Source organism: Aristolochia californica, unplaced genomic scaffold (assembly GCF_029961685.1).
Source record: "Aristolochia californica isolate CCGP_79_NKW_82.1479 unplaced genomic scaffold, dmAriCali1.0.hap1 SCAF_15, whole genome shotgun sequence".
In the NCBI taxonomy this organism is placed as follows: domain Eukaryota; kingdom Viridiplantae; phylum Streptophyta; class Magnoliopsida; order Piperales; family Aristolochiaceae; genus Aristolochia; species Aristolochia californica.
In genome coordinates, this window is record NW_027181826.1 from 5,895,484 (window position 1) to 5,922,260 (window position 26,777).

At 38.9% G+C, this 26,777-nt stretch overlaps 1 protein-coding gene across 1 annotated transcript; it reads right to left on the reverse strand.

Moving 5' to 3' along the window:
- Positions 1-25,462, reverse strand: LOC137951381 (probable cadmium/zinc-transporting ATPase HMA1, chloroplastic). Its single transcript, XM_068797998.1, has 13 exons — positions 24,866-25,462; positions 22,011-22,161; positions 21,739-21,923; positions 21,142-21,288; positions 18,746-18,941; positions 6,716-6,828; positions 5,991-6,229; positions 5,318-5,423; positions 4,442-4,606; positions 4,018-4,234; positions 1,865-2,052; positions 1,220-1,306; positions 1-287 (listed from the first exon to the last, which is right to left on the reverse strand). Exons 1-13 carry the CDS (start codon positions 25,241-25,243, stop codon positions 108-110), a joined length of 2,352 nt encoding a protein of 783 aa, XP_068654099.1. The 5' UTR covers positions 25,244-25,462; the 3' UTR covers positions 1-107.
- Between the last annotated feature and the right edge of the window lie 1,315 nt (positions 25,463-26,777).

Here is a 26,777-nt window from a genome sequence, read left to right on the forward strand (position 1 = left end):
CACTTATCAGACGTCTTTTTCATTCATAATCTAGCCATTTGTAGTATACATGGATCCCTTGAGGAAACAATTGCTTGAAGCTGGTAATACGAAACCAATACAATAATTTACAAAGGTACCCCTTCTGCAGATTTTAACAGGGGGAATCTGTTGAGGATAACAGCGAGGAATGCTCTCAATCTGTTTACCATTCGCTGGAGATCCTCTCTCCACGACCATGTAGGATCATTCAGAGCACGAACAGAGTTTAGGCAAACAATCAGGGTACCACCTTCATGCAAAAGAACCTGCATTGACAAAATAAGCTTCACAATTACATAAGCTCAGAGAAGATTTGAACTGGATTTTCTCCCTGTGCCACAAATGGCTACAAGGATTTTAAAGCACTAAGTACATATTGAAGAAACAGGCTTCTGCATGATTGATATGGCGCTTCTGCTCATGCAGAAGCTTCCATATCACAAAAGGCACTTACATTATGTAAACAGAAAATGGTTCTTAGCCATTGTTGTCACCCATTAACAACTCACAGAGGTCGATGAATCATTTCAGGGGAAATAAGGATAATAGACCCTAGTGAGGCTTTTAGGGAAATGGCATGTCAAACTTACGTCTATCACCGATGACCAACCTCAGATAAAAGTTAGCCAATAAAAAAGATTAAAAAATATTTCTTTCTTTTGAATTGATTCATTAGGTCAGAGTACCAGAATTGCAATGCTTTGCATTGATTAGGCATGGTCTACACTAGATTTTAACTGTGGGTTGAGAATAACAGCCCAAACTTGGAGAAGAATCAGAGGGAAAAACTGGTTCGGTAGCATAGAGATAATGTAATGATCTGTGAGTGGTATAGAAAGTTTTGAACTTGACTAGCAGACGACAAAAGAATTTCTTTGTTTAGAATATGTCTGAAAACCTAAGCTACCGTTTAGTCAAAGCAAGCAAACCAAATAATTCTTTGCCTGCAATTGCATAATTAGGCGTTCTTTTTTTCTAAAACTTCTTGCTAGTTATTAACCATAACCAGCCATTCCCACCCAATTATATGGTTCCTTTAGACAAGTAAAATAAAGGAGATGTCCAAAATACTAAGAGTAGATTTGAAAAATCTCTTTAAGTAAAATTTGAATATCATTGAAGAGACATAAATGTCACATGAAACCAATGGATCATGAAGGAAATTATACAAAGAGCAGAAGTATGAAAGTCTTTGTACCGTTAGCCACAATGGCAGGAAACCCAAAACAGAAGGAAGAGAAGCAAAAATAATGCACGACAGAGCAAGTGTCACGCTTTGCTTGACCTGAAAAGAATATGCATATCATTAATACATCATAAAGCTCATATAAATCGCCATGCCAGAAACAAAGGACATCTTTCACTGCTTTTCTTGATGGCTAATATTTCAGTGTTGATACACTTTTCTAACTAAAATGGAAAGGCAAGCAAAAAATATTTCTAGGCGTGATACTCTTCATGGTCAACTATGTCAGGGAAACAATGAAACACAACCAGTGAGCAGCAATAGGCACCAGTTAACTAAGCAAATGACCATGATATGGAACACTTGTTCTTTCATTCATTTCTTTTTCCCTAAACAAGCCACAAAATAATCTGAGAAATTGGATGATTCAAATCTTCATAAATCATAAGTAATGTGATTTGGATCGTATTATAATTCATGTAAAACAATATGTCCAGTTGTGAGAATAGCTTCCGCATGGACAGGAAGTATACACAGTAGCCCATGAATTTATTGGGCAAGCCAACCAAAGACCCTTATTAGAAGTGTTGACACATCAATGATGGAAAAGAAAAAATTGCACAAAATGAGAAGGCAACTAACAACCAGGCAACATACCAATGAGATTGTTTGACGTGCTTTAGCAATGCAAAAATTTACACCAGAAATATTATCCTGCAATAAAAGCACATCTGCGACTGCTATTGCAGTAGCACTGGCACGTTGAGCCAGAACAACTCCCACTGTAGATGCAGCAAGAGCTGGTGCATCATTTATACCATCACCCACCATTATCAAATCTCCACCTGTCAAAGTAAGGATTTTTTTAATCCTGAGATCATAGATAATTGCCGATGATTAACCAAATCATTGCATGGGAAATTCAAGTAAAATGATAAAAGGAGCATCTTTCAGATGTAATTCTGAGAATCTAATAAGAGAATGTGCAAATACCACGGGATAAAAGGGAAGAACCAGAGATGCAGCAGAATAACTAGATTTAGCAGGGTTCGGACAGAAATACATGCATGACAAAATCCCGTTAAAAGCTAATCTCTTTTATGAGTAACAGCAAGAAGTTTTGTAAAGCAAAAAATAAAACCCAACGGCAAATTAGCAGGCTACGAAAATAAAGAAAAATACTGACAAATACTGAAATGACTAACTAAAAAAGTTCAATCCAAGAAGGATGAAACTTTGAACAACAAGAAACTCCATCTCTCACAAGAGAGTCAGCCACATGATTGGTTTCTTCGAACTATGCAAACAGGTCATAGTTGACAGATATATCCAAGACCTTGTCAACAGACCACAAAAGGTGCCTCAGCAAGAGAGCGTATAGGGATGGCAAAGAATTGGCAAAGAATAACAAAATACCCCTAATCCGAAAGCTATTCCATCCCCCACTTTATTTACAACAGATAAAGAGTGTATCATTAGCCATTTATGTACTTGATTACCTGCAGATAAATGGGTAAACAGGTAAATTATGGGTAAAAAAACTTTTGGACAAAATACTTAAAACCATGATAAACTCATAAACAAACTTATAAAAATAACATAAAACACTACAAAAGATATGAAAATATTAATTAAACACATAATTGAGTTATATTTAATTAAATCTTGATTAAATTCTATTTAAAGAGCAACTTTTTTCTTAAGCTCACTTATGGAGGGGTTGAAATTTGCAAAATTATCCCTGTTTGATCAGATAATCAGATACGAAATGGTAAATCCTTACATTTATAAAGATTTTTGTTCCATACCCATTTTCAAGTAGATTGAAGAATGTTAGAACTACTAATCAGATAACATAGCCACCCTTTAGCATTATTGGTCCTATATTTTTGAAATTCAAGACTTATCTAGAGATGTTGTTTGTAATTGGACTCTGTCCCTAGATCCGCAAACAGTGTTGTTGATTCGTTAAGAGGAGGTCACCCTCCATTCCCTCATTGTAATGATCCCCCTCATCAGTTTGTTTGTCTTTTGGCTTTGGGCTTTTTAAAGAAATGGACCCTTACTTTAAAAAAGATTACCATCCCTACTTATAGTATTGAAACTAATGATGACAGCAGAGACACCCTCCACCATCAGTGGCTTAGAAATCCACTCATCAACGTCCAGCATTTTGACATCAGAGAAAGCAGCAACTGTTCTCCTATTGTCCCAAATAATGAGCACCAAGAAAGTGATGAGCTTCAGGAAATTTGCCAATCCAATGGAGGACATAGTGTATGGTGTTAACAACAATACCAGTTGGGTCTGGAACCTAAGATTGTAAGTTTTAACATTTTCTCTTCCTAAATGCTCCAGACTATAGCAATAATGAACAAACGACAAAATGCACCGGAATTTAGGCATAGACAATTGATCAATTGAGTAACCAATTATAAAGGAAGACTAGAGGCAGCATTTGATCCTAAATTTCAAAGAATTGGCCCTTAGATCTCAGAGTTGCATGGGAAGCAGATGAAAATGAACTGCTTCTTCCCCATCATCAATATTGAATTGATCCAAAGTTCAAATTATGATTTTAAAGTTAAATTTTGAGTCCCCAAGTCTAATACTAATAGAGGTTAACTACCGTTTACCAAAAATAAAAAAATACAACTGTATCGAAATGTATTTTATAAGCAACTATTATGTACTAATTAAAAAAAAAAGTATCTCAGGAACCATAACAGATACAATTAAAAAAAGTAGAATACCAGCAACTAGAAATTACTATCTCTACTACAAATAACAGTAAAACATTAAAGACTCACCTGCCTCCCTTGAAATGTTCTTCACTTGATTGAGTTTATCCTCTGGCTTCAAACTGCAGTAGACTTCTGTTATTCCGACAGCCTTTGCAACTCTCTGTGCGCTTGACTCATGATCGCCTGTTAGCATCATTATTCGTAGCTTTGCCTGATCTCTCAATGTGGTTATAACCTCAGAAACACCAGGACGAGGCTTATCCTCAAAATGAAAAAGTGTTACCTGCATCATCCATGAGAAATTGTAAGTAGAATAAAAGACACATAACCTTCGTACAACTACTTCAAGCTTTGGATGAAGAGAAAAAGATAAATATGTCAAGTATCAATAATGAAGCACCGATGCAAGGCAAATGATAGAAATATATATTGAAAATAGGCTACCAAAGAAGGCTAGTTAGGCCACTAGCTATTCTTGGAGAAGACCAACCTTTCTGTTGACAGATAATGCTGCATGAACAAAGTCTTTGCCATAAGAGGATGTACCAATTGCTTCCTTTATTTTCTCTGATTCAGCCACTGAATTACACTGGGAAGCAATGTAATCCACAGAACCAAGCGATGCCTTCAAAAGCTCACCAGGTTCACCCACTGACTATAACCAACAATGCAAAGTTATAACTCATAAACTATTAACTACATGACATCTAATACCATTTTCTTTTTAGTGCCGCATCTAATAGCATTTTACACCCTGATTTGAGGTGTAAAACTCTAACAACAGAAAAGGGCCACAAATGAATGTTCAGTACAGTAACACCATTATCAGATCCAGACCTATGTATGTGGAACAAGAAGCAACTTTTATCAAACCTTGGCCAGTTTATATAACTGAACATTGATGCTATGTATTAAAATCTGACCAGGACATCCACACAGGAAGCAGCAGAAGGAAGTAAATGGGTTGAGCCTGGTAGAATCATCAACTTAAACAACACATCTTTGCCAGTAGAAAAAAGAGTATTAAATTCCTGCTAGCTTTTATTTTACACCTTCACTTTAATGGAACTTCATAATGATGACTGACTTGACCAGGTTCCCCTGTGAACCTCTCTACCTGATGAATGAATAAACCAGATCAATTTGGAGGATCAGGCTTTTCATCAATAATGCAACCACCGTTAGTATGTCCCAACCTTTGCTCATTGCATTTTAAGCGAGTCTGACCCATTAAAGACACCAGGTCCAGTTGAACAACCATGACTGTAAAAGAACCCCAGCTCTTCCATCGATAAAATATGCCAACAGACAGGACAATTACCACAAGCAGCAGATATAAATAAATAAATAACTAATTAAGTAATACCTTTGGACCAGTCAAAGTTGCATAAAGACCTCTACCCGGTAGAGACTCAAAACTTTCAACAGAAACATATGGAAGGTCTTTCCCCTGACTGTGATCTACAACAGCTCTGAAATTCTTGGAAGCATAACAACAGATAAGAAATAACTCTAAAATAAAGTTTACTAACAACAAAAAAATTGACAAGGAAAATAAAATGATTTCACCAGACCTTCGTTCCACAGAATGCCTTGGGCAAGATACACTAATCTCAAACAAGAAAAGTAAATTAAAACTGGACAAATATGAAGAAACTGAAAGTCTTTTTCCATGTTACACTGGTTTTGAGGAAAATATTCAAAGGTTGGATAGTTTAAAAGCAAAAAAATTTTCTAGTAGTCAGTTGTTAAACCTTTGACAGAATTAACTTTTTGAATCTCTAGCATTATTGCACTACCCCTCCTAGCACCACTAGGCAACTTGGATGACGAAAAACAAGCCCAAAATTATGAAAATTTTTGGTAGTACACCCAGCATATCCCATTTGTCACTCCAACAAACAACTAATCACTAGAGAAGTTTTGTTGCATTTAATATGGAAGTCAATGAAGCCTATAAAATTAACATCTCAAACTAAAAAAAAAAAAAAAAAAAAAAGATAGAACCAGTAGAGTTCTATTTGCAAGAACAGAAATACCTTCCAATAGGATGTGTTGTCCCCTTCTCCATGGCTGCAGCAACTGCAAGAGCTTCTTTCTCACAACTAGGCATACAACAAGATGCAACTGTTCTATCCGTTCCTTCGGCATGCCCATGAATTGGCTCAATTGCTTTGCACATAAGTTCACCAGTTGTCAAAGTTCCAGTTTTATCAAATGCGATGGTGCGACAAACAGCCAACGAATCCATCACATGTCCACCCTTGAGCAAAATCCCCTAAAACACAAAAAAAAAAAAAAAAAAAAAAAAAAAAAATTATCTGGAAAAAATTTCTAAGAAAACAAACAGAAACGATCAATATAACATACAAAAGTTAAGAAATAACAACCAAATTTACAAATTTCAGGCAAATCCTTGGAGTGGCTTTTAGGATTTCTTTTCTCACAAAGCATTTTATTTATAGCCTACTGCAGAAGAATGTTACTTAAACAAGAAAATAGGAATTCTTCATAAGGTGAAAACATCAGCAGGACCAATTTCAAGTGCTTGACACAGTGCACTCGCTCAGCCCCCTAAAGGCATTATGAGGCAAAATAGCAGTGCTGTAACAATGCAGTCAAAGCCATGGTGAAGAGAGGGCAGCATGATTTCAAGTGGTGCAGAGTTGCATAAAAATCAATAAACAAAGCAAGGATTCTTACAATAAAAGCAGTTCCAACCAAAACATCGTGAAATTAATCAGGATATTTCAATGGCTCATACCTTACTAGCACAAGAACTTATTGCAGTTGCATATGCCAAAGGAGCAACAGCTAGTGCGCAAGGTGAGGCAGCCACCATAAGTCCCAGTGCCCGATAAACTGATCCTCTGCAAGCTATACGAATTGCCAAGATAAGGTGATATACATAGCAAATGAGAACAGTAGAAGAACTTTCACCACGAATGACAAAGAAGAGACCCAATAACTACCAAGAGAATCCAGTATCTTTACAAATTCAGAAAGCAAATGCTAGCGAAGGAGCAGAGCTCACCTATGTATTGCTGGAGGTGGTCTTGATCCCATAGCTAGATCAAGATCCAACAGTTGGACAGCAATTTCAGTCCAGCCAAAAGGGAAAAGAATAGGATTCTTTTTTTTTTTTTTTTTTGAAGACGAGTGCATATATTAAACAGCAAAATAACAAACAAGGCCTAGTATCAAAGTAGTAGATCACATATGGGAAGGATCTTTGTGAGTTTTTTCTCCTCTTTGAAGCAGATGTCTATATAAAGGAAGTATATTTTTCTAGTTTTTGGCTACTGATTAGTAAAAATCCAATTTTTTTTCATTTTCTCTTTGTCATAACCCTAGGGTTACTGGTTTTCACTATTCTAAGAACATATTCTGATGTTCTAAACTACCAAAAGAGGCTTTTTTATGCTGATCTGAAGGTGTGCGCCATTCCAAAACTGTGACTGCTGACATCATCTGCGCACTTGCTGATGTCAGTCCTAGTACAGGTTCTAGTGCACTTTATCTTCTGAATTTGATCCCTTGTTTGATTTTTTGGATTGTTTGATCTATGCATATCTTATATCTGCCCTAATTGTGGTTTTTTACATTGGGGGCCCCACTTGAGCTGGTTGATTTGGAACTTTTTGGAAGTTTTATTTGATCTTATATATTTGATATGTCTGACTCTGGTGAGGTTTACACTCCAGCAAAGGAGTCATAAAATCCTAATGGTAAAGATATTATCACTGTCACTTCTGATAGGTTGAATAGTGATAATTACCTTACTTGGTCAAGATCTATTAGAATGTAGTTGAAGGGTAAGAAAAAGTTGAAATTTATTAGAGATGACCCTTCAATTCCTCATGATGATGATTGGGAGGCTAAAGACAATCAACTGATGATTTCTTAGCTTGTCAACAACATGGAATCTAATATCAGGAGTCAAGTTATGAACTTTGAAATTGCCAAGGCTATGTGGCTGTCCTTGGAAGCTCTTTATAGACAAGAGAGCAATCTTTCCAAGGTTTATGAATTATATACATAATTTTTTGGCCTGAAAAGGGGTTGCGGAACTATGACAGACTACTATGCTAGGAATTAAACGCCCTAATTCCAAACTAACGAAAGTAATAATAATAATCACAGAAGAAAGGAAAAGCAAACATGAAAATACAACAAGATTTATACAGGTCCGCCTCAAGGTGAGACTATGTCCTGTCTTCCGTCGCTGCAGTAATTCACTATGAAGATGAAATAGTTTACAAGAAAAATCGCACACACTTGCTGGTGTTTTTCTCTCACCTCTCTCGGGCCGCAACAGATGATTCTCCACAATAAGTGAAATTCCCAAACTGCCCTTAATGAAACAACAGTGAATATATCATGGACCTTTCGGGGGCTCCCCGCCCACCTTCCAACCCCCACGGCAACCTTACCGCAGAGGTCGATCCACGTACCGACTCATTGCAAGGCATTGATTAGGCTCCACAACTTAACATACTATAGTTCTTTTCTGAGTATTTGGCAAGAAATTAATGTTTTTCATCCTTTTACTACGGATGAAATGGAACTCCGAAAACAGCAAAGTCAACTCCTTACGGCAAAATTTCTAGATGGATTGGGTGCTGAATTTAACAATAAAAAGGCACAATTTTTGGCTTCCATGAGGTACCTAACCTCTCTACCACCTTTAATAGGGTACAAAGAGCTGAAAATAGTGTTGTGCCCAGAGCTGGAAAAGATACTAAAATAGGTGAAACTACTGCCCTTAATACATCAACTACAACATTTGATTCTATTGATACGTTCAAGGGACGCACAGGGACTGGTAGAGGCAGGGGTTGACATGATTCTAGCGAGGATGAGGCCGAAGAGATGGTAAATCTGAGCGCAAGTGTGTTCACTGTGGATGCACCCATTACTCAGATAGATGTTGGGTAAAATTTGGGAAGCCTACGTGGACAAACGCTATCACACATGAAGGTATAACACCAGGGTCTAAAACTACCATCCCACCTGGTGCTCCAGATGAATTACAAAAATTGATCCAACAGCAACAACAATAGATTTCCCAATGTATGGCACATCTATATATTCCCTTTGCATCCTTGGCACATAACTACACTCTCAGTGTCTCATTCCCCATTTTGGGTTCTTAATTTTGGTGCCATAAAACACATGTCAGGTATGTCCTCACTATTTTTTGATTTAAAAGCGTTTGTTCTCGTTAAGCATATTAATCTTGTTGATGGATCAGTTTCACCAATACAGGCAATGGAAAATGTCATACCTGCACCTTTTCTTTCCCCTCAATTTGCATTGTTAGTTCCAAAATTTCCTTTAAATCTATTGTCCATCAGTCAGGTGGCTAAGTCTATGAATTGTTCTCTAACTTTTTACCCTACTCATTGTGTCTTTCAAGATCTCATGACAAGGAAGATGATTTTTTTCGCTTGTAATAGAGAGGGAATGTTAAGCACCTAGCCAATACTACCCAAAAGACTGGCTTATTAGGAGCGGAAGGCATAGGTACTTAAACCCAGGACCATAACATCACACCACACCTTCGCAAGCCGACGTCCACGGCGGCTTAACACTTAGCGACAAGGGCCGGGTCAAGATCCCATAATCCCTTATGGCCACCGCGTCCGGGGTTTGCGATCACCCGCGCAGGGGAACTCCCCTCGGGGATTGAACTCGCGACGTGGGAGCCCGCTCTGATACCAAATGTTAAGCACCTAGCCAATACTACCCAAAAGACCGGCCTGTTAGGAGCGGAAGACGTACTTAACCCAGGACCATAACGGGACAGTACTATCTGGACAACCACAACCCAAACAGTACTTTACATGCACTACACACAACTGATGAACCTCATCAGTGGCATCTCAGATTTGGTCATCCATCTCCAACAAAATTGATTCAAGTAGTTCCAAATCATCTTTATAGTATTAATTTTAAATGCGAGTCATGTCAACTGGGCAAACATCACTAGAATTCCTTTCTTGTTTCATCTCACAAGACAAGTAAACTTTTTGAGCTTGTCCACTCAGATGTTTAGGGTCCTTGTCCTATGACTAGTCAATTTGGTCATAGGTATTTTATTTCCTTTATTGATGATTTCAGTAGATGTACTTGGATTAATTTCATGCGAGAAAAATCTAAAACTTTTGATGTATTTCAGCTATTTTATAATGAAATAGAGAACCAGTTTGCAACTTCTATCCATATCTTGCGTATAGACAATGATCTTGAGTTTATTCGTAAATTTGGCTCTTTCTATCAATCACAAGGAATCATTCATCAGACTTTTTGTGTATTCACTCTATAACAAAATGGAGTTGTTGAGCGCAAGAATTGTCATTTGTTTGAGGTAGCTCGCACTATGCCGATTCACATGAATGTACCTAAGACTTATTGGGGTGATGTTGTTCTTACTGCATGCTTTCTGATAAATAGAATGTCATCTTTTGCTCTTGATGGCAAGATTCCTATTCAGGTTGTTTTACCCGTTGCACCTTTGTTTCTAGTGTCACCTTAGGTCTTTGGGTGTGTATGTTTTTTATGTACGCCGATAACAGTAATGAAAGTTTTCAAGCAAAAGGGAAAGAAACGATGAACATTCACTGCTGAAATCGAGAGAAATAAACCAACCTTGAGCAGACGATGTATCCCCGATAGCGATGATATACCCCGATAGCAGTAATGAAACTTTCTGCGAATACAATAGAAGGAAATGGGGAAAATCCACTGTCGAACTCAAAGAAAATCAACGAACATAGCCACTGGTAATCGAGAGAGCAGCACTCTCCCTGAACAAGGCTCTAAAGAACAAATCACGAATGCCCGATACTCTCTCTGCTGTACCTATATTCCCCCACAATCCCCGTAACAACTTAAAATAGTAAAATTCCAAAAATACCCCTGTCCTCATTAATCAACTGTTAATTCTTCTAATTATCCTTCAGCTACTGCTTACTCCTTCTAGAGTAAGTAAAACGAATTGGGGGTCTATCATTACCCCCCCACCCCCCAAACTTTCACCTTGTCCTCAAGCTGAAAAGCTGGAAACTGGAGCCTCATTGCCTCAAAATCCTCCTAAGTGGCTTCAAACTCTGGTAGGTCCTTCCATTGCACCAAAAACTCCCAACTGTTGCTGCCCCTTTTTTTCCACTCTTCGTATATTCAAAATGGCAGCAGGTTCAACCAACATCTCTAATTCAGCAATCAATTGTGGAGGGGATGAATGTGATATTCCTTTTACTTGACGAAGTTGGGAGACATGAAACACCGGATGCACGGAGGACTCTAGTAGGAGTTGCAGTTTGTAAGCAACTCTTCCAACTCGTGACACCACCTCAAAAGGTCCATAAAAACGTGTTGCCATCTTCTCATTACGCCAAGTGGCCAAGGAGCTTTGCCGATAGGGCCTAATTTTGACAAACACACGCCCAATCTGAAACTCTTCATCCCTCCTTTTAAGATCAGTCGTGGCCTTCATTCTCTGTTGAGCCCGTAGTAATTGCATCTTCAAATCGTCAAGATACGCATCCCGTTCCTCTAAAATCTGTTCGACTTCAGAAACTATAGTTGTCCCTGACTTATAGTGCAATAAGGAAAGAGGGTCACGTCCGTATAAGACTCGGAATGGAGTGGTACTCGTAGAGGAATGGAAGATGGTGTTATACCAATATTCCACCCAGGACAACCATTTTTGCCCAAGTTTTTGGTCTATCAGAAGCGAAACATCGAAGATAGGTCTCCAAACACCTGTTAACCACTTCAGATTGACCATCTGTTTGAGGGTGGTAGGCGGTGTTGGGTCTCAAATCAGTCCCTTGGAGATGAAAGAGTCCCTGCCAGAAATGACTCATAAACACCTTGTCTCGATTCAAAATAATAGACTTGGGCACCCCATGCAATCGAATCGCCTGTCTCACAAATAAATCAGCCACGGTTTTGGCTGTATATGGGTACCTCAACACCAAAAAGTGAGCATACTTGCTCAACCTATCCACCACCACCATAATAGTATCAACGCCCTCTGACCTTGGCAACCCTTCAATAAAGTCCAAGGTCAAATCCTCCCAAACCAGCTCTGGTAAGTCAATAGGTTGTAGAAGACCAGCTGGGGACCTTGCTAAGTGTTTGTTCTTTTGGCAAACCTCACAATTATGAACGAATTCAGTCACTTTTTTCTTCATACCCGGCCAATATTAGTCAGCAGTTATTATTCTATATGTTTTAACCTCTCCCGAATGGCCCCCTAATAGGTGTGCAGTGGTATTCATGCAATAAGGTTGGAATTAAGGAAGAAGTCGCAGATAAAACCAACCTACCATTGTAAAAGAGCTGCCCAAGGTCAACTTGAAACCCGATTACCTTGTCACCAGCTGCCAATCGTGTGATAATTTGTGTAAGAATGAGTCCACTGCCACTTCTTGTTGTAAAACATCCATATCCAACCATTGGACCCCAAAAACTGCAGCTATATTCATCATGTCAGGTTTGCAAGAGAATGCATCTGCCACTCTATTACTTGCCCACGGTCGATATTGAATGTCAAAGTCATAGCCCATCAATTTCACCAACTAGGGTTGATATTCAACACTTACGAGACGCTGTTCCAGCAAGAATTTTAAACTTTGCTGGTCAGTTCGCACCAAAAACCTCATTCCAAGCAGGTAAGGACGCCATTTTTGAATAGCCAACACAATGGCCATTAGCTCTTTTTCATAAGTAGACTTTAGTTGGGCTCGTTCACTCAATACTTGACTAAACAATGCAACCGGCCGTTGATTTTGCAGTAGAACAGCCCTTAGCCCATATCCAGAAGAGTCAGTCTCCACAATAAACAACTTCGAAAAATTAGGTAGAGCCAAAACTGGTACTGTAGTCATGGCTTCCTTCAAACGGTCAAACGCCTCGGTTGCTTCATCCGACCACCCAAATCTATCTTTTTTTAATTGATCCGTCAAGGGTCTAGCAATATCTCCATAACCCGAAACAAATTTCCGGTAGTATCCTGTAAGACCAAGGAAACCCCTTAATTCCTTAAGTGTAGTTGGTGCTAGCCAATCAACCATAACCTGTATCTTACTAGGATCAACTGACACCTCCTCTCTAGAGATGATATGTCCCAAGTATTCTATTTGTTCTCTCCCAAAAGAACACTTCGTAGAATTAGCATACAACCTGTGTTCTTGTAATTTCTCCAAAACTGCCACTAAATGATCACGGTGAGCACTCCAACGTGGACTATATATCAGAATATCATCGAAGAATACTAATACAGATCACCGGAGAAAAGGTTTGAATACCTCATTCATAAGGGATTGAAATGTAGCCGGTGCATTGGTAAAGCCCAAAAGGCATGACCAAGAATTCGTAGTGTCCTTCATGAGTCCGGAAAACTGTTTTGTGCACATCAGTTGCTTTCATTCTGATTTGGTGGTATCCCGACTTCAAGTCCAGCTTCAAAAAGACTTGTGCTCCATGAAGCTCATCTAACAACTCATCGATCACTAGAATGGGAAACTTATCCGGATAGTTTCCTTAGTCCACACAAAATCTCCAGCTTCCGTCTTTCTTCTTGACTAAGAGCAAGGGACTTGAAAAAGGGCTAGTGCTAGGCTGTATTATTCCAGCAGCCAACATTTCTCCCACCAATCTCTCTATTTTATCTTTTTGTATTTGGGGGTACCGATATGAACAAACACTCATCGATGAAGCTCCATCCAATCAAAGTTATGGCATGTTCCTTTTCCCGTTTTGGTGGTAACTCTTGAAGCATAGCAAAAACATCCCCAAACTTTGTCAAAACTCTCTTCACCAGCACTGTCGTGTCCTCCTTCGGTTGTGACGCTGCCACTGTGGTACTTTCCAACTCCACAAGAACCCCATGCCCTCATGCTTGATAGTACGCATCATCGCCTTGAGTGAAACCAAAGTTTTGTGCAAGGAGGGATCTCCCTATAACACCACCGTCTCATTAACCAATCTAAACTTCATAACATGGGTTTTCCAATTCGTATACGTTCCTCCTAAGGTCTCCAACCATTGTACACCCAAAATACCATCGGTGCTTCCCAATTCCAAAGGCAGAAAATCCTCCACGATCTCTATTCCTTGAAGAGTTAATTGAACCCCTTTACAAATTCCTTCCCTGGGTAGTGCCGCACCTGTGCCCAATTGAACACCATACTTTTCTGTTGGAAATAAAAGCAAATGCAGTTTTTCCACCACTATAGTGGAAATAAAATTATGGGTTGCTCCTCCATCAATGAGCACGACGACTGGTTGTTCTCCGATGCTCTCCGCAATCTTGATGGTCTTCGGAAGGGTTAATCCAACTACCGAATTCAATGACACCTCCACTATTTGAGCAGCCGCCCTAACCTCTTCTTCCTGTTGTTCACACTTTCCGTCGTCGCCATCCTTCATATCTTCTTCTTCCAGCTCTTGTAAATCAGCACTTGCAAATCCTTGTTTTTACATCTATGCCCAGCTGAGAATTTTTCATCACAACGGTAGCACAAACCCTGCTCTCTACGGTATTGGATTTCGGCTTCCGTGAGTTTCCTGGATGGCACCTTTTTCTCCATTTCATATTTAGTCGTTTCTGCCATTGTCGTGGTCCTCCCACTACCCCCAACCATGGTCCCCGCTGGTTTTGGAGTATCCAACCCAAACCTAGTCTGCTTAATAACTCTATTTTTCTCTTCCAACTTTTGGGCCAACTCCATGGTCCTTCCCAACCCATTGGGCTCCAACACCCTCACCTCGGCCCAAATTTCTGGCTTAAGCCCATTAACAAAATTGGACTCCAACACCTTCTCTGGAATATCTTCCAACGTGGAAGCCAAATCCTCAAATCGCCTTTTGTAATCTCTCACGGTGGTCTCCTGCTTCAATGTGTTATGGTCCCTAGCCATGGATCTAGTAACTCGGAGAGTTGAATATGAATCCAGCACTGTTTGAGGGTTTCTTATCACGTTTTTGTGAAAAGAACTCTCTTATACTTCTCCTTTCACGTTATAATTGAAAAGGAGTTTCCTTTTCTCAATTATAGATGCACCAATTCAATCAAGAGACTGTTTTAAGGATCCAATTATGAAACCCCACTTTATTCCTCACGTCAATGAATAGGGTTTCTGAATTCATGCAACTACCAATGCTGAATGTAAAGAGGGCAGTCTCTAGCTCTTCTAAACTCGGAAAAGATAGATAAAAATACCTCTTGAAGACCTCCTTCAATTCAGCAACTCAAAAATCCCTTTCTTGATGCTAAGGCTCACGCAAATCCTCCTTCCCTCACTGCTGGTTCGTGGAAGAGATGGATGACTATTGCAGCATGGAAGAGAAGGCTGATTCCTTCTCCTTTTCCTTCCAAGATCTCCTCAAAGACTCCCCAATGGATGCAGCAAACCCCCAAGAGGGTTCACACCAAGAACCCTAGAATAGAGAGCCTAGAAGGAACCTAAATTACCCTAGATTATGCTAATTCCGAACTTGCTTTATTTCTCCATCCTTACCCCTTAAATAGGGTAATTAATATCAACATAGGTTAGGGTTATAAAACCCAATGCTAACCCTACCTTTAAGTCTTATTACAAATCAATAAAATTCGAAATTAAAAGCAACATAAATAATAAAAGTAAAGTAGATGACTCAGTGTTATTGAGTCCATAACACAATGACAGAAATTTCTCATAAGGAGAGCCATCTTCAGAACTTCAGAATTGTTTTAGTAATAATGACTGAAATTCTTCCCAATTCATGATCTCCCTCCTGTTATTTTCATACTAAAACCATTTTAACACCTCCCCTTCCAGACATACTAAGGTAGCTTCCAGTTTTTCACCTTGAGATAATTGGTTTAGCGAGAAATAGCGTTCAACTCTGTAAATCCAGTCATCGAGGTCTTCTCCCTCAAAAACTGACAACTGTAACCTTCTGGGTCGCACTTCAAATCGGCCCTGCATATTCCGGTCAACCTCGCCACCGTCTCGTCTGTTTCCGATACCTCTCTGGATCAAGATATCGCCCACTGCTGAGTTCAGCCCCTGTCTCGCCATCGCCAACTTACTCTGCGCAGCTAGATTCTGGGTGAGTTCCTCTTGGGTATGCAAGAGTTGTTCAACTCGCACTATCAGCGTCGTCAACCCTTGCTCCATGGCCAGAATCTTCCGAACCTCCTCCTTCATCGAGCTCATCTCCTCCCTTACTGAACTCACGATTCCTTCCACCGAATCCACTCTCGACTCCATTCTGTTAGTAGCCATGAGGATCGACTAGATGCTCTGATACCAGACGATGTACGCCAATAACATTAATGAAAGTTTTCAAGCAAAAGGGAAAGAAACGATGAACATTCACTGCCGAAATTGAGAGAAATAAACCAACCTTTTCAAACCTAATAATCACTTGAGGATTGAAACTTTCTCTGATGTTGATTATGCAGGCTTCAAGCTTGACAAAAAATCAACCACTGGATACTATGTATTTTTGGGAGGAAATCTAGTCAACTGGAAAAGTAAAAAGCAAAATGGTGTTGCTCGGTCTAGTGTAGAAGCTGGATATAGAGCAATGCCCCACACTGCCAGTGAACCAATGTGGATAAAATTTGTTGTCTAGGAGTTTGGCCTCGATCAAAAGGATCCTATGACTATGTATTGTGATAACCAGGCGGCAATATTCATTGAAAATCATCTAGTCTTTCATGAAAGAACAAAACATATAGAGGTAGATAGTCACTTCATCCAAGATGTTGTAATGAAGAAAGAAGTAACTATTCCATATGTTCGGTCTGGTGATCAACGCAGCGATATACTAACTAAAGCACTGGGAAAGCGTGAATTCTTGAACTTTTGTCACAAGCTGGGATTGTTTGACATATACTCTCCTGCTTGAGGGGGAGTGTTGGAAAACAAGAACAAGGGCACTTTGGTTATTTTACCTTATCGTTATTTATATATCTTGATGCAATCTTATTCTACATGTCAAAATATGTCTATGGACCAAATTTCATGTAAAGGGGACACGTATAATAGGAGATATAGAGAATTAGGGTTTTCACTTAAAGTAGGGGCAATGTTGTAAATTGTACTCAACCCTAAGCTATAAACTGAAGCTGGGAGACGTCCAGGTCCCCCATCTCAGTCTCTTTTCTCAATTTTCTCTTCTCCACTTTCTCTCCCACTCATTCTCTGTCTTCAACCTCCTTTCTTCTTACTTTTTTCAATCTACTTCTTCATTGATCATATGCGATAGGTCTGGATGAATTTTCTCAACAATATAGGGCTTCATATATGTAACCTGAGCAACCTTGATGCAATCAGCCAAATGGGCAAAGACACAGATGCTTGGTATAGATAAAACCCTTCAATGAGTCTACGTAGTTCACATTCCATGGGGACGATGGCCAGAAAGGAACAACAAAAAGTTTCTTAGCAAGTTTTCTACGGCAGAGGAGATTACTATGAGCATTACTGGGATGATTTCAGCTTGGGTTCACCAGAAAGAAGTTTGAAAACTTAAAAGGCATTCTCATCTGAGAGTATTGGTATGTTATTGCCCAGATGTATGCCCCTTCTAGGCCGACTACTGTAGAGGAACGGGTTCCCCCCAGATGGATCCCTAAAGTTAAAAACCTTGATGAACGCACTTTAGGTAATCTAGGAAAAGCAAGAATTGGAAATGCAATCAAGAACAATAAAGGCAAAATTTTAGTCTCCTACTCGGGACCTTTGGGCATCTCAGGTTCCATCCCAGCAGAGAGTCAAGCTCTTCTCCAAGGGTTGAGTCTACTTTGGGACTACTTGAGCGACAAACTTCTAAGTGAAAGAGACTTCAAAGTGCAAATTGGTTGGTCATCTCCAAACTCACACCCTCCCTAGCACCATTGGAATACATATCACGAGATTGTAGACATTTTTTCTTTTTTTGATTGTACTTGGAATCATATTTCTAAATCAGCTAACTCCTTAGTTGATTCCATAGCCAAGCAAGGGGTCTCCCTCCAATCTCTCAATGTAATAGGAGACCTCCTTGCTTGCTTTGTTGTGAATAAAATCCACTTTTCTTCAAAAAAAAAAAAAAAAAAGAGGCAGGCACAATGGAAGTTTTCTATGCAACTAGAAGTTCAAAATACAACTGATACAGCCACATTTAGCTGAGTATATGTCCGCATTTCATGCCTCTTGAATGTTTAATTGTGTTACAAAAAATACTTCCAAGTCAAATTCCCGATTTACTACTTTCATATAGCAGTTCATTGTTTAAAAGCAACCAATACTAAGGTAATTGATGTAAACCTTTTAATGTTCCATTAGGTCATCTAAACGTTCTATGAAAGAAGATAGATAAGGTAAAACTAAATATGTAACTTCAATTTGCATAAATTCAAGGGAAATAAATCTGAGGCGAGATAATGAAAAACTAGCCAAATGGATAAGTGACAATAGATGCACAGCTCAAGGAGCAAGATATACATAACTGCCATAGGAACTCATATTTGCCTGTATCTGGTCAAGCCACCACACATTGTACAAAGCATGTAAAACAAAACTTCAAAATATAAGGGTAATAATCTTCTAATCATAATAATCCTTGTAAAAACATGAAATGCATTAGTTACAATGATGGAAAAAATAATATGCATTAGTTCCAATGATGAAGAAAAAGAGCAAAGAAGTGCTCCGGGACAAGAAGCACTATTGGTAGTCAACGTAAAATACCTTTGTGCTTATTAATTGGTTTAAAAGACTGAATAAAAGAGAAGGATCCAATCAAGTACCTGAAGTTCCAATTACAGGCCATCTAAAGAGAAAAGGTCCTAGGCAGGCAACTGCCAGAGATAGAGCTACAACAACCTGGCTGTAGCGCTCTCCAAATTCATCCAGCCACCGCTGAAGCTTTGGCTTATTCAGTTGGGCTTCTTCAGTCAGCTGAACAATTCTATTTAATGTGGATTCTTCCCAAGTCTTTGTAGCCTAAAATAATAAAAAGTGCAAAACAGTTAGCTTCCAATACTACACAAAGACCTACACCTATTACTACAGCTATGCCAACATATGAGATCTGTGAAGCGGTCACTGATTTATATATCTAAAGCCTACTGACAAGAAAGTAAAAAATTGGGGTCCCAAGAATTGAGTACTTATTGGAACTTTGGTCTCTGTGCACTAGACCTAATTGAAGTTTTCCATCGGATTCTTGAAAAACTTGTTTGTGTTACCTCTCCGAATTTATTATTTGAGGAAGACAAAATTATTAGGAACGGTGACCCCTCAGAACTTTTCTCTGTTACCTCCTCCAGCTCCCATCATACAGTTTCTGACAACATCTCTCTTCCCTCGCTTGGAAGCTCATGGGGCTAGTAAAGGTTAATATGTTCATTTGGTACATCCCCAAGGCTAAAATCTTCACGACTGACAAACTTCTGTGAAGGGATTTTCATTTTTTTTTTTTTGGCTAATGAGAAGGGATTTTATTCCACCAAACCGTTTATGTAAATTCTGTAATGAGCATAATAAAAGAACCCCTCACTGCCTTTTGTGATCTTGGTACGGAATTTTTCCCTTAGAAGAATTGGGATAACCATTTGTTTTGCCAGTTACTCTTGTTGAATTCATCAAAGAAACCTTATCCCTCCCACTTCAAAGATCAATAAGATTCTCTTGGGGCTTACTAATGCCATCATGCCATGATGTCCTTGACTAGAGATATTTGAAAAGACTTCCTCATTTCCTTGTACCTTTTTTGTAAAAAAAAAAATTGTGAAGATTTAATTAAAGAAAAAGAAGGAAAATGATTATAACATTAAAAGGGGGAGAGGAAAGCCCTGGGAAGAGAATCCCCAACAGCAATACAACATCTTGAAACACCTGACTTAGCCAAGCCATCCGTGAGGTGATTGGCTCAGCCAGACTTAGCCAATCAATCAACCCATTTTTCTTATAGTTACACCATTTCAAATATATATATATCTTACAGTTATTAAAACAAAAGGACAAAAAGATGATTTTCTCCATCAAAGTTTCACTCTGAAAAGACAATAATCTACATCCTTTCCTAGACAAACATACAACATTTCAATGAATACCCGAGCACACTCGTTGGAGAAAATTGACTTGTATCAAAATTCTATGAGCATCTCTCTCCTTGAATCCCCTCCCACAATTTCACCACCTTAAACTCCATTTTGGTGAAGGCTTAAGAGGCAACAAAGGTTCCATCCTGATCATGATGATCGTGTCTTCCAGGCCCACTCAGTGAAACAGATTCAATAAAAGCTGAACTTAAGAGGACCCTCCTCCAATGCCTTATATTTATAAAAAAACACATTTTCTAATCCAGTTTTCTGAAGGCAATTGTATCAGGGCAAAGGGAAGATGCTCTCATCCTTGGAGGTCTGACCTTACCACTTGATGGCGTCCACCCAATCTGATCAGCTTTCTATCTCTTTGGTCCGCGACCGAAGAACATCCAACTCTATTGCAAATTGTTATGCTGGATAACCCCTTTTTTGGGTGGGCAACTAGCTTGTGTCTTTAGTTGTTTCTTGGGTGGGCTGTTCTCTTTGTATTTTCTTTTTCCTTATTTCTATTGCCCTTTTTCTTTTTGAAGCAATTATATTCTTTTGGAAAAAAATCATTCACTATTTCCAAAAAGAATATTTTCTGGTTTTGGAAAGTCACCGAGAATCTTTTTTCAGTAGAATTTTCATTCTTAAGAGTTACACAAAAGTCCTATTTTAGAAGGGTTCCATTTTCCTAAGTCTTAAATTAGCAAATCACATGTCCTCTTTTTAGTATATCTATCTGTTTTGAGAAACACTATGTTTTCTAGTTTATTATTAGAAAATCCTCTTAATAAGCTACCAGAATTATTTTGTACTGCTTCAACTAACAATGTTACGATGAGAGTCACATCAAAGAAAGTTTTACCATGGTAAATTTAATCTAGAAAGTCTATGGAAAGGTTTATTTTCTTTCGTCCTCTTCACTGTTTCTACTAGTTCCATTTTTTTTTTTAATCCAACTCTAGTTTCTAAACTGCATCAGTCACAGATATGGAGAATCTGAAAGAGAAAAATGAGTCACAGTGCTACCCCAATAAATTACACTTAAACAGACATCAAAAGAAGTACCAAATAGCATAAGCAGTAGAACTAGAAGCAGAGAAGCATACTTTAACTATCAAAATGCCATCCAAGTTCCTAGCTCCACCTGGAATTCTGTCCCCTGCCATCCTCTCGAATGGTTTGGCTTCCCCTGTTAGATGCTCAATTGTAACTGTAGATCGACCTTGATAAACCTCCCCATCCACTGGAACAGCCTGTTCACAACAGTATCATTGGTGACAGTAACAAATAGCTTAAGCCATGAGAAGTATTGACATTTTCAAACCATGTACGATATATTATCAGGATGGCAGAGAGGACAACCTTCAAATTACTCCACTGATAAATATATATTCGGAGAGTGCTTGGGATAAACAATAATTGCAAGAATAGTCAATGTGAACAAGATTAAAACAAGACTCCAGCAAAAAAAAAAAAAAAAAAGGAGAGACAGAGAGAAGAAACAAAAATAAAACCACGAAACGACCTTCAAAAAGCGTACCTCTGAATTATCAAGAACACTTTCTAAGTTTAGGAAAAGCCCATCACAAGTTCCAAAATATTTTGGAGAATGAGGTCTCCATCCTTGAGAAAGAGATTCCACAGACAGAGTACATTCCAGTATCTTAGTAAAATATAAAGATGAAAAGTTCTTAGGCACAAACCTCACCAGCTTTGACCAAAATATAAGACCCCACTTCCAAGTCATGCACAAGGACCTTTTTGTAGGTTAGTGAAGAGAAATGAGGAGGTTTATCTCTAGGAGCTTCCAGTACAAGGGCAAAGTCTGGATGGTTTTCCTTCAGTTCTTTCACATCACCCATTGACTGCCTCGTGAAATATTCTTCAGCTGAAAAGAGATTAGAGCAATGCACTTAAGGCAAATCCCAAAACAAAGTTGAACCAAAAACGAGACTTACTATTCATGGAAATTTACCAATATGAGCTAGATTAAACATAGCAAGTAGCAGGCCTCCTTCTAGAGAATTTCCCATCACAACAGATGCAAAGGCTGCAAGGGCCATGAGCACATGGATATTCACTTTTCCTCCAGCAATATCCATAGCAGCATCAAGTGCTGCAGACACCTGAATATATGAAAAGAAATTATCCTAGCGAAAGCCATATCAATTTATTCAGTGATGGATTTATTCAGTGATGGTCAAGAGTACTACTCTACTGCCAAATCAATTCAAATAGTTCAAGAGATGAACGACATTTCTATATAGCTAATCATAGTAATGATATCAATGAAATATCAAAAATCAGTCAATGGAATTTAATGGTTAAAATTGATTAAAATTTACAGTTCATTGACCTTAGTACAGCTCAGTGACCTTAGACTTCCTAGCATAGTATAAACCATCTGATCAAGACAGCCCTACTTTTTTATTGATCCAAAGAGTTCACATTAACTTCACACATTATGATGACTCTCAACTTTTCAGATGCACTACCTAAGTTGCTTGACTTTTACAAGAAATACTTACATCATTTGTTGTGGCTGAACATAGAGTGGATTTATACAACTCAGGGCGCAACTTCTACGGCAGACTCTTTAGCATGCAACCGTGTTTCTTAGCAAGATGTTATGATAGGGGACTCCTTCCTTTTTTATGCTCATGATTGATTGTTCTTCTTTATCTTAATGAAATTCTTATCATTCTAAAAATAAAAAAACCAAATTGCCAGGCAGTCACTTGATAAGACAAAACCTCCTTTTAAGATTTGTTAAGGAATAGTCCCACATGGATTAGTGAGTACAAAAATCTTGCGTTTATTAGTCGGGAAAGAAGTTTACTAAGTTGGCTAGTCATTTTGGGATGGGCCTTGGACCCAACTTAACATGGTATCAGAGAAGGTATATGTGAGCCTACACCTAAACTATCTACTTATAGAGCCACAAAAGAGGATCTACACCTAAACTATCCACTTGTAGAGCCACAAAATAAGGCTTACACCTAAAATTATCCACTCGTAGAGCCACAAAAGAGGGCCTACACCTAAAATTATCCACTTGTGGAGCCACAAAAGAGGCCTACACGTGAGGGGGAGTGGTAAGGAATAGTCCCACATGGATTAGTGGGTACAAAAATCTTGAGTTTATTAGTTGGGAAAGAAGTTTCCTAAGTTGGCTAGTCATTTTGGGATGGGCCTTGGACCCAACTTAACAAGATTAATAATATCCACCCCTATCTCTAAGAAAGTGAAGTAGAACCCACAGAAGTATTGCCTTCTTTTCAAATAAGGCCAACTGCATCTACCATATTAGGTTAGTGGAAAACAATCTGCTCACTTAGTCATTTGATTTTTCAGACACATGCAACTAATTCAAGAAAATGAAGAAACTAAACTCTCTGGTCAAACTTCTTGAATTGATTATATGTCCTTCATAAGAAGCTCTCTATGAAGATGATCTAAGATTAAAAGCAAAAGAATGACATGCATCATGCTACAAAAAATGGAATACAGCAATATTTTAATGAATAAGTGATTGATTGGAACTCAACATATGCTCCCCGAGGTACTTCTTCCACGTACCTGCAACATATGTTTTAAATGCGCACTCTATCAAATTTTTCTGACTTTCACCTTAGTAGCAAAATAGTATTCTAACTCATGAGAATTACAAGAAATTATATTTTTCATGGACGTTAATAATTATCTATCATTTACCTTAAAATAACATTATAGAGACCTACTCTCATACATATATGTATTTTAGTGGCTCAAGGGCATTTTAGTCCTTCAATATTGGAATTAATTTTTAACCACTTGATCAGAGGGTATTTTTCTCTTTTTCTTGTAATTTAGAGATCTTTTGATAAAGAGAAACTGCAGTTTCAATTGTCATTAGATCAACAACCAGCCCACACTTTCCTTGTCCTTCTCTCTCTCTCTTTTCTCTTCTTTTTCATTCTTCCACACTTTTTATTATTTTCAATAATTTCCACCTTTTCTACTGTGATTTCATTGGTGTTTTTTCAAGTACAAAGAGTCAGACGGATACACTTGACCATGTTTTACTAAATTTTACATCCTATACTCTTACGAAAAGTTGGCTTTTCTTTGTCTCTGTTTCCTCTCAATATTAGTCATTTTCAAGATCCTAACTACCCCTGCAAAAAATGGGAAATCTCCACGAGGAACCTTCATGTCAGTTTCCATAAACTTATTTCTTCTGCATCTCAACTACCAGTTCAGTCCTTGTCAAATATCACTCAAATGGCTTACAAAATTATTGTTTTGCTTAATCTACTGACCTAAAAGCAGCACTTCAGTGTATCAACTATTTCTTTTCAAAATGAAACCAAGATAAACAACTTTTACCATGGTAAAAATATAGTCCTCACAATTTAAGTTCTGCAGCCACCATTAAGAGGTATTAAAAGAACATACATGTCAAAGTAAATAATAGGAGAGCAACTGAAGTTTCGGGTACCATTACAGAACTATACAGATGGTAGAAGAGCAACTATAGCTTCGGGTATCATTACAGAACCACTCAGATGGCTTCCTCCTCCATAGCAGTTCAAAAATAGACCCAATAGCCTATGTCTTTAGTTCTTAAAAGATTAAACGCATTTAGCTATAAACCCAACAGCATCTTATAACCGATACCATAAACCTCAATGACCTCATATAGAATAAACTAATATCAACTATTAGGACCGATGCCATCAACCATTTATATGAGACAGAATTGGTTTTTCCAAAACACTTAAGCCCAGACCATAGAGTATCACGGGTAGAGTATATATGAATAAAGCTGAAACTAAAATATGCACATACCCCAACAAGAGGGAAGGCCAAAAAAATTAACGCGTTCTGAAACGGCCTCACGATCAATTTAGGCAGAACATACGGGGAAACCGCCGCCAGGATAAGCAAAGCCGTTGAACCACAGCATAGCTGCAGATTCTCCCGAAGAAAATCTGCCAATTCAGCCCATCGAGTTGCTTTAGCGAAACGTAGAACAGCTTCCTGAGACCCATTCAGCTCCAACCCACGTTGATAGTGGTGGTGATGGGGATGATGATGGCAATGATGATTGTGTTGACGAGTATGATGGTGATCGTGGTCTTCATGGGAGTAATCATTATTATGTGTAAGTTTGCAGTGAGCCCCGCAACTGACCGAAGGACGAGATTGAGGGAAAGCGAGATGCATCTGGAGGGAATGAAAAGCGACGGGATGGAGTAGATGGGAGTGAAGGAGGCGGCTTTTTTCTTCCGAGATGTGAACATGAGGAGGCCGGTGCTCCTCAGAGAGTTTGGAAGTGCGTCCATAATCGGGATCCTTTGATGCGAGGGACTACAGAGTGAGGAGACCATCTGAGACGAGGAAGGAGATTATGTTGCAGATGGCTATCGAGCTCATATAGATCTGGGGACGATACATCCACAGCATGAGCTCATAGTGGTGTAATTTGAAAGAGCTGCTCTTTTGAATTTCTAGTTTCTATAGTCCTAATTTGTCATAAGGGGGGGGCAAATGAAGCTTAATCTCTATGCAGGAGATGAAGGGGTCCTTTATCTCCACATTAGTGGAGCGCAAATGAAGCTTCATCTCGATGCAGGAGATGAAGGGGTCCTTCATCTCCACGATTTAATTTTGATCATGTGGAAGAAGGCCTTTTTTTATCTTCTTTGAATTGAAGGACGGGCGACGCTCGCATTTTTCCCTCTCTTTCCTCGCACCTCCCCATCATGCGTCGTCATTTGTCATTTTTTCTTCCTCTCTCCCGTACTCCCTCTCTCGTCTCCCTGCGCCCCCGATGTCATTGCTGCCAAAATTGATCTTGTCCTTCGTCTCCGGCCACCGTCTCAGTTCCCTCTCGTCTCCGGCCTCATCTCTCGGTCTTATCTCGGCCTCGCCCTCTCTCTCGCACCCCCTCTCTCGTCTCCGTGACTCCCTCTCTTCTCTCGGACTCACTCTCTCTCGCTTCTCTCTCTCTATTCCCTCCCGACCTCCCTTTCTTCTCTGTCTTCTCCCTTTTGGCCTCCCACTCCCTTCTCTCTCTGGCTAGTCTCCTTTCCCTCGAAAATACCTTCTGATTTCGTTCGATTTCCCCATTTCCATTTCAATTTTCTTCGATTTTGGACATTCGGGCATCGATTTCACCCTTCGGCTCCAGATTTCCCCAAATTTCAGAAGGTATGCCTAAACCTTAATTTTTTTCATTAAATTAGTGTTTTATTTTATTTAAATTTATTTTCAGTGCGTAATTGGGGGTTATTTGTGCATTATTTTGGGATTTAGGGTTACGGTTTATAGTCTAAATTCTTGATTTTTGTATAGATTAGTTTTAGGGTTTGCTGCTCGGTATTTAAGGGTCCAGTAATTAGGGTTTACGGTTTATGGTTAAGGATTTAGGGTATTTTAGGGATTAGGGTTTTTAAGGTTTAGGGGGTTTAGGGTTTTTAAGCTATAAGGTTTTTTGGGTTTAGGGTTTGGAATTAGGGTGTAGGGTTTAGGGTTTAGGGTTTAGGGCTTTTAATGTATTAAGTCTTGGAATTAGTGCTTAGGGTTTAGAGTTTAGTAGGTGATAGGGCTTAGGGTTTGATGGTTTAGGTTTTTTTTTTATGGTTTGTGTTTCGGGTTTAGGGTTTAGGGTTTAGGGTTTAGGTTAAGGGTTTAGGGTATTTTAGGGATTAGGATTTTTAAGGTTTAGGGGGTTTATGGTTTTTAAGGTCTTGGGGGT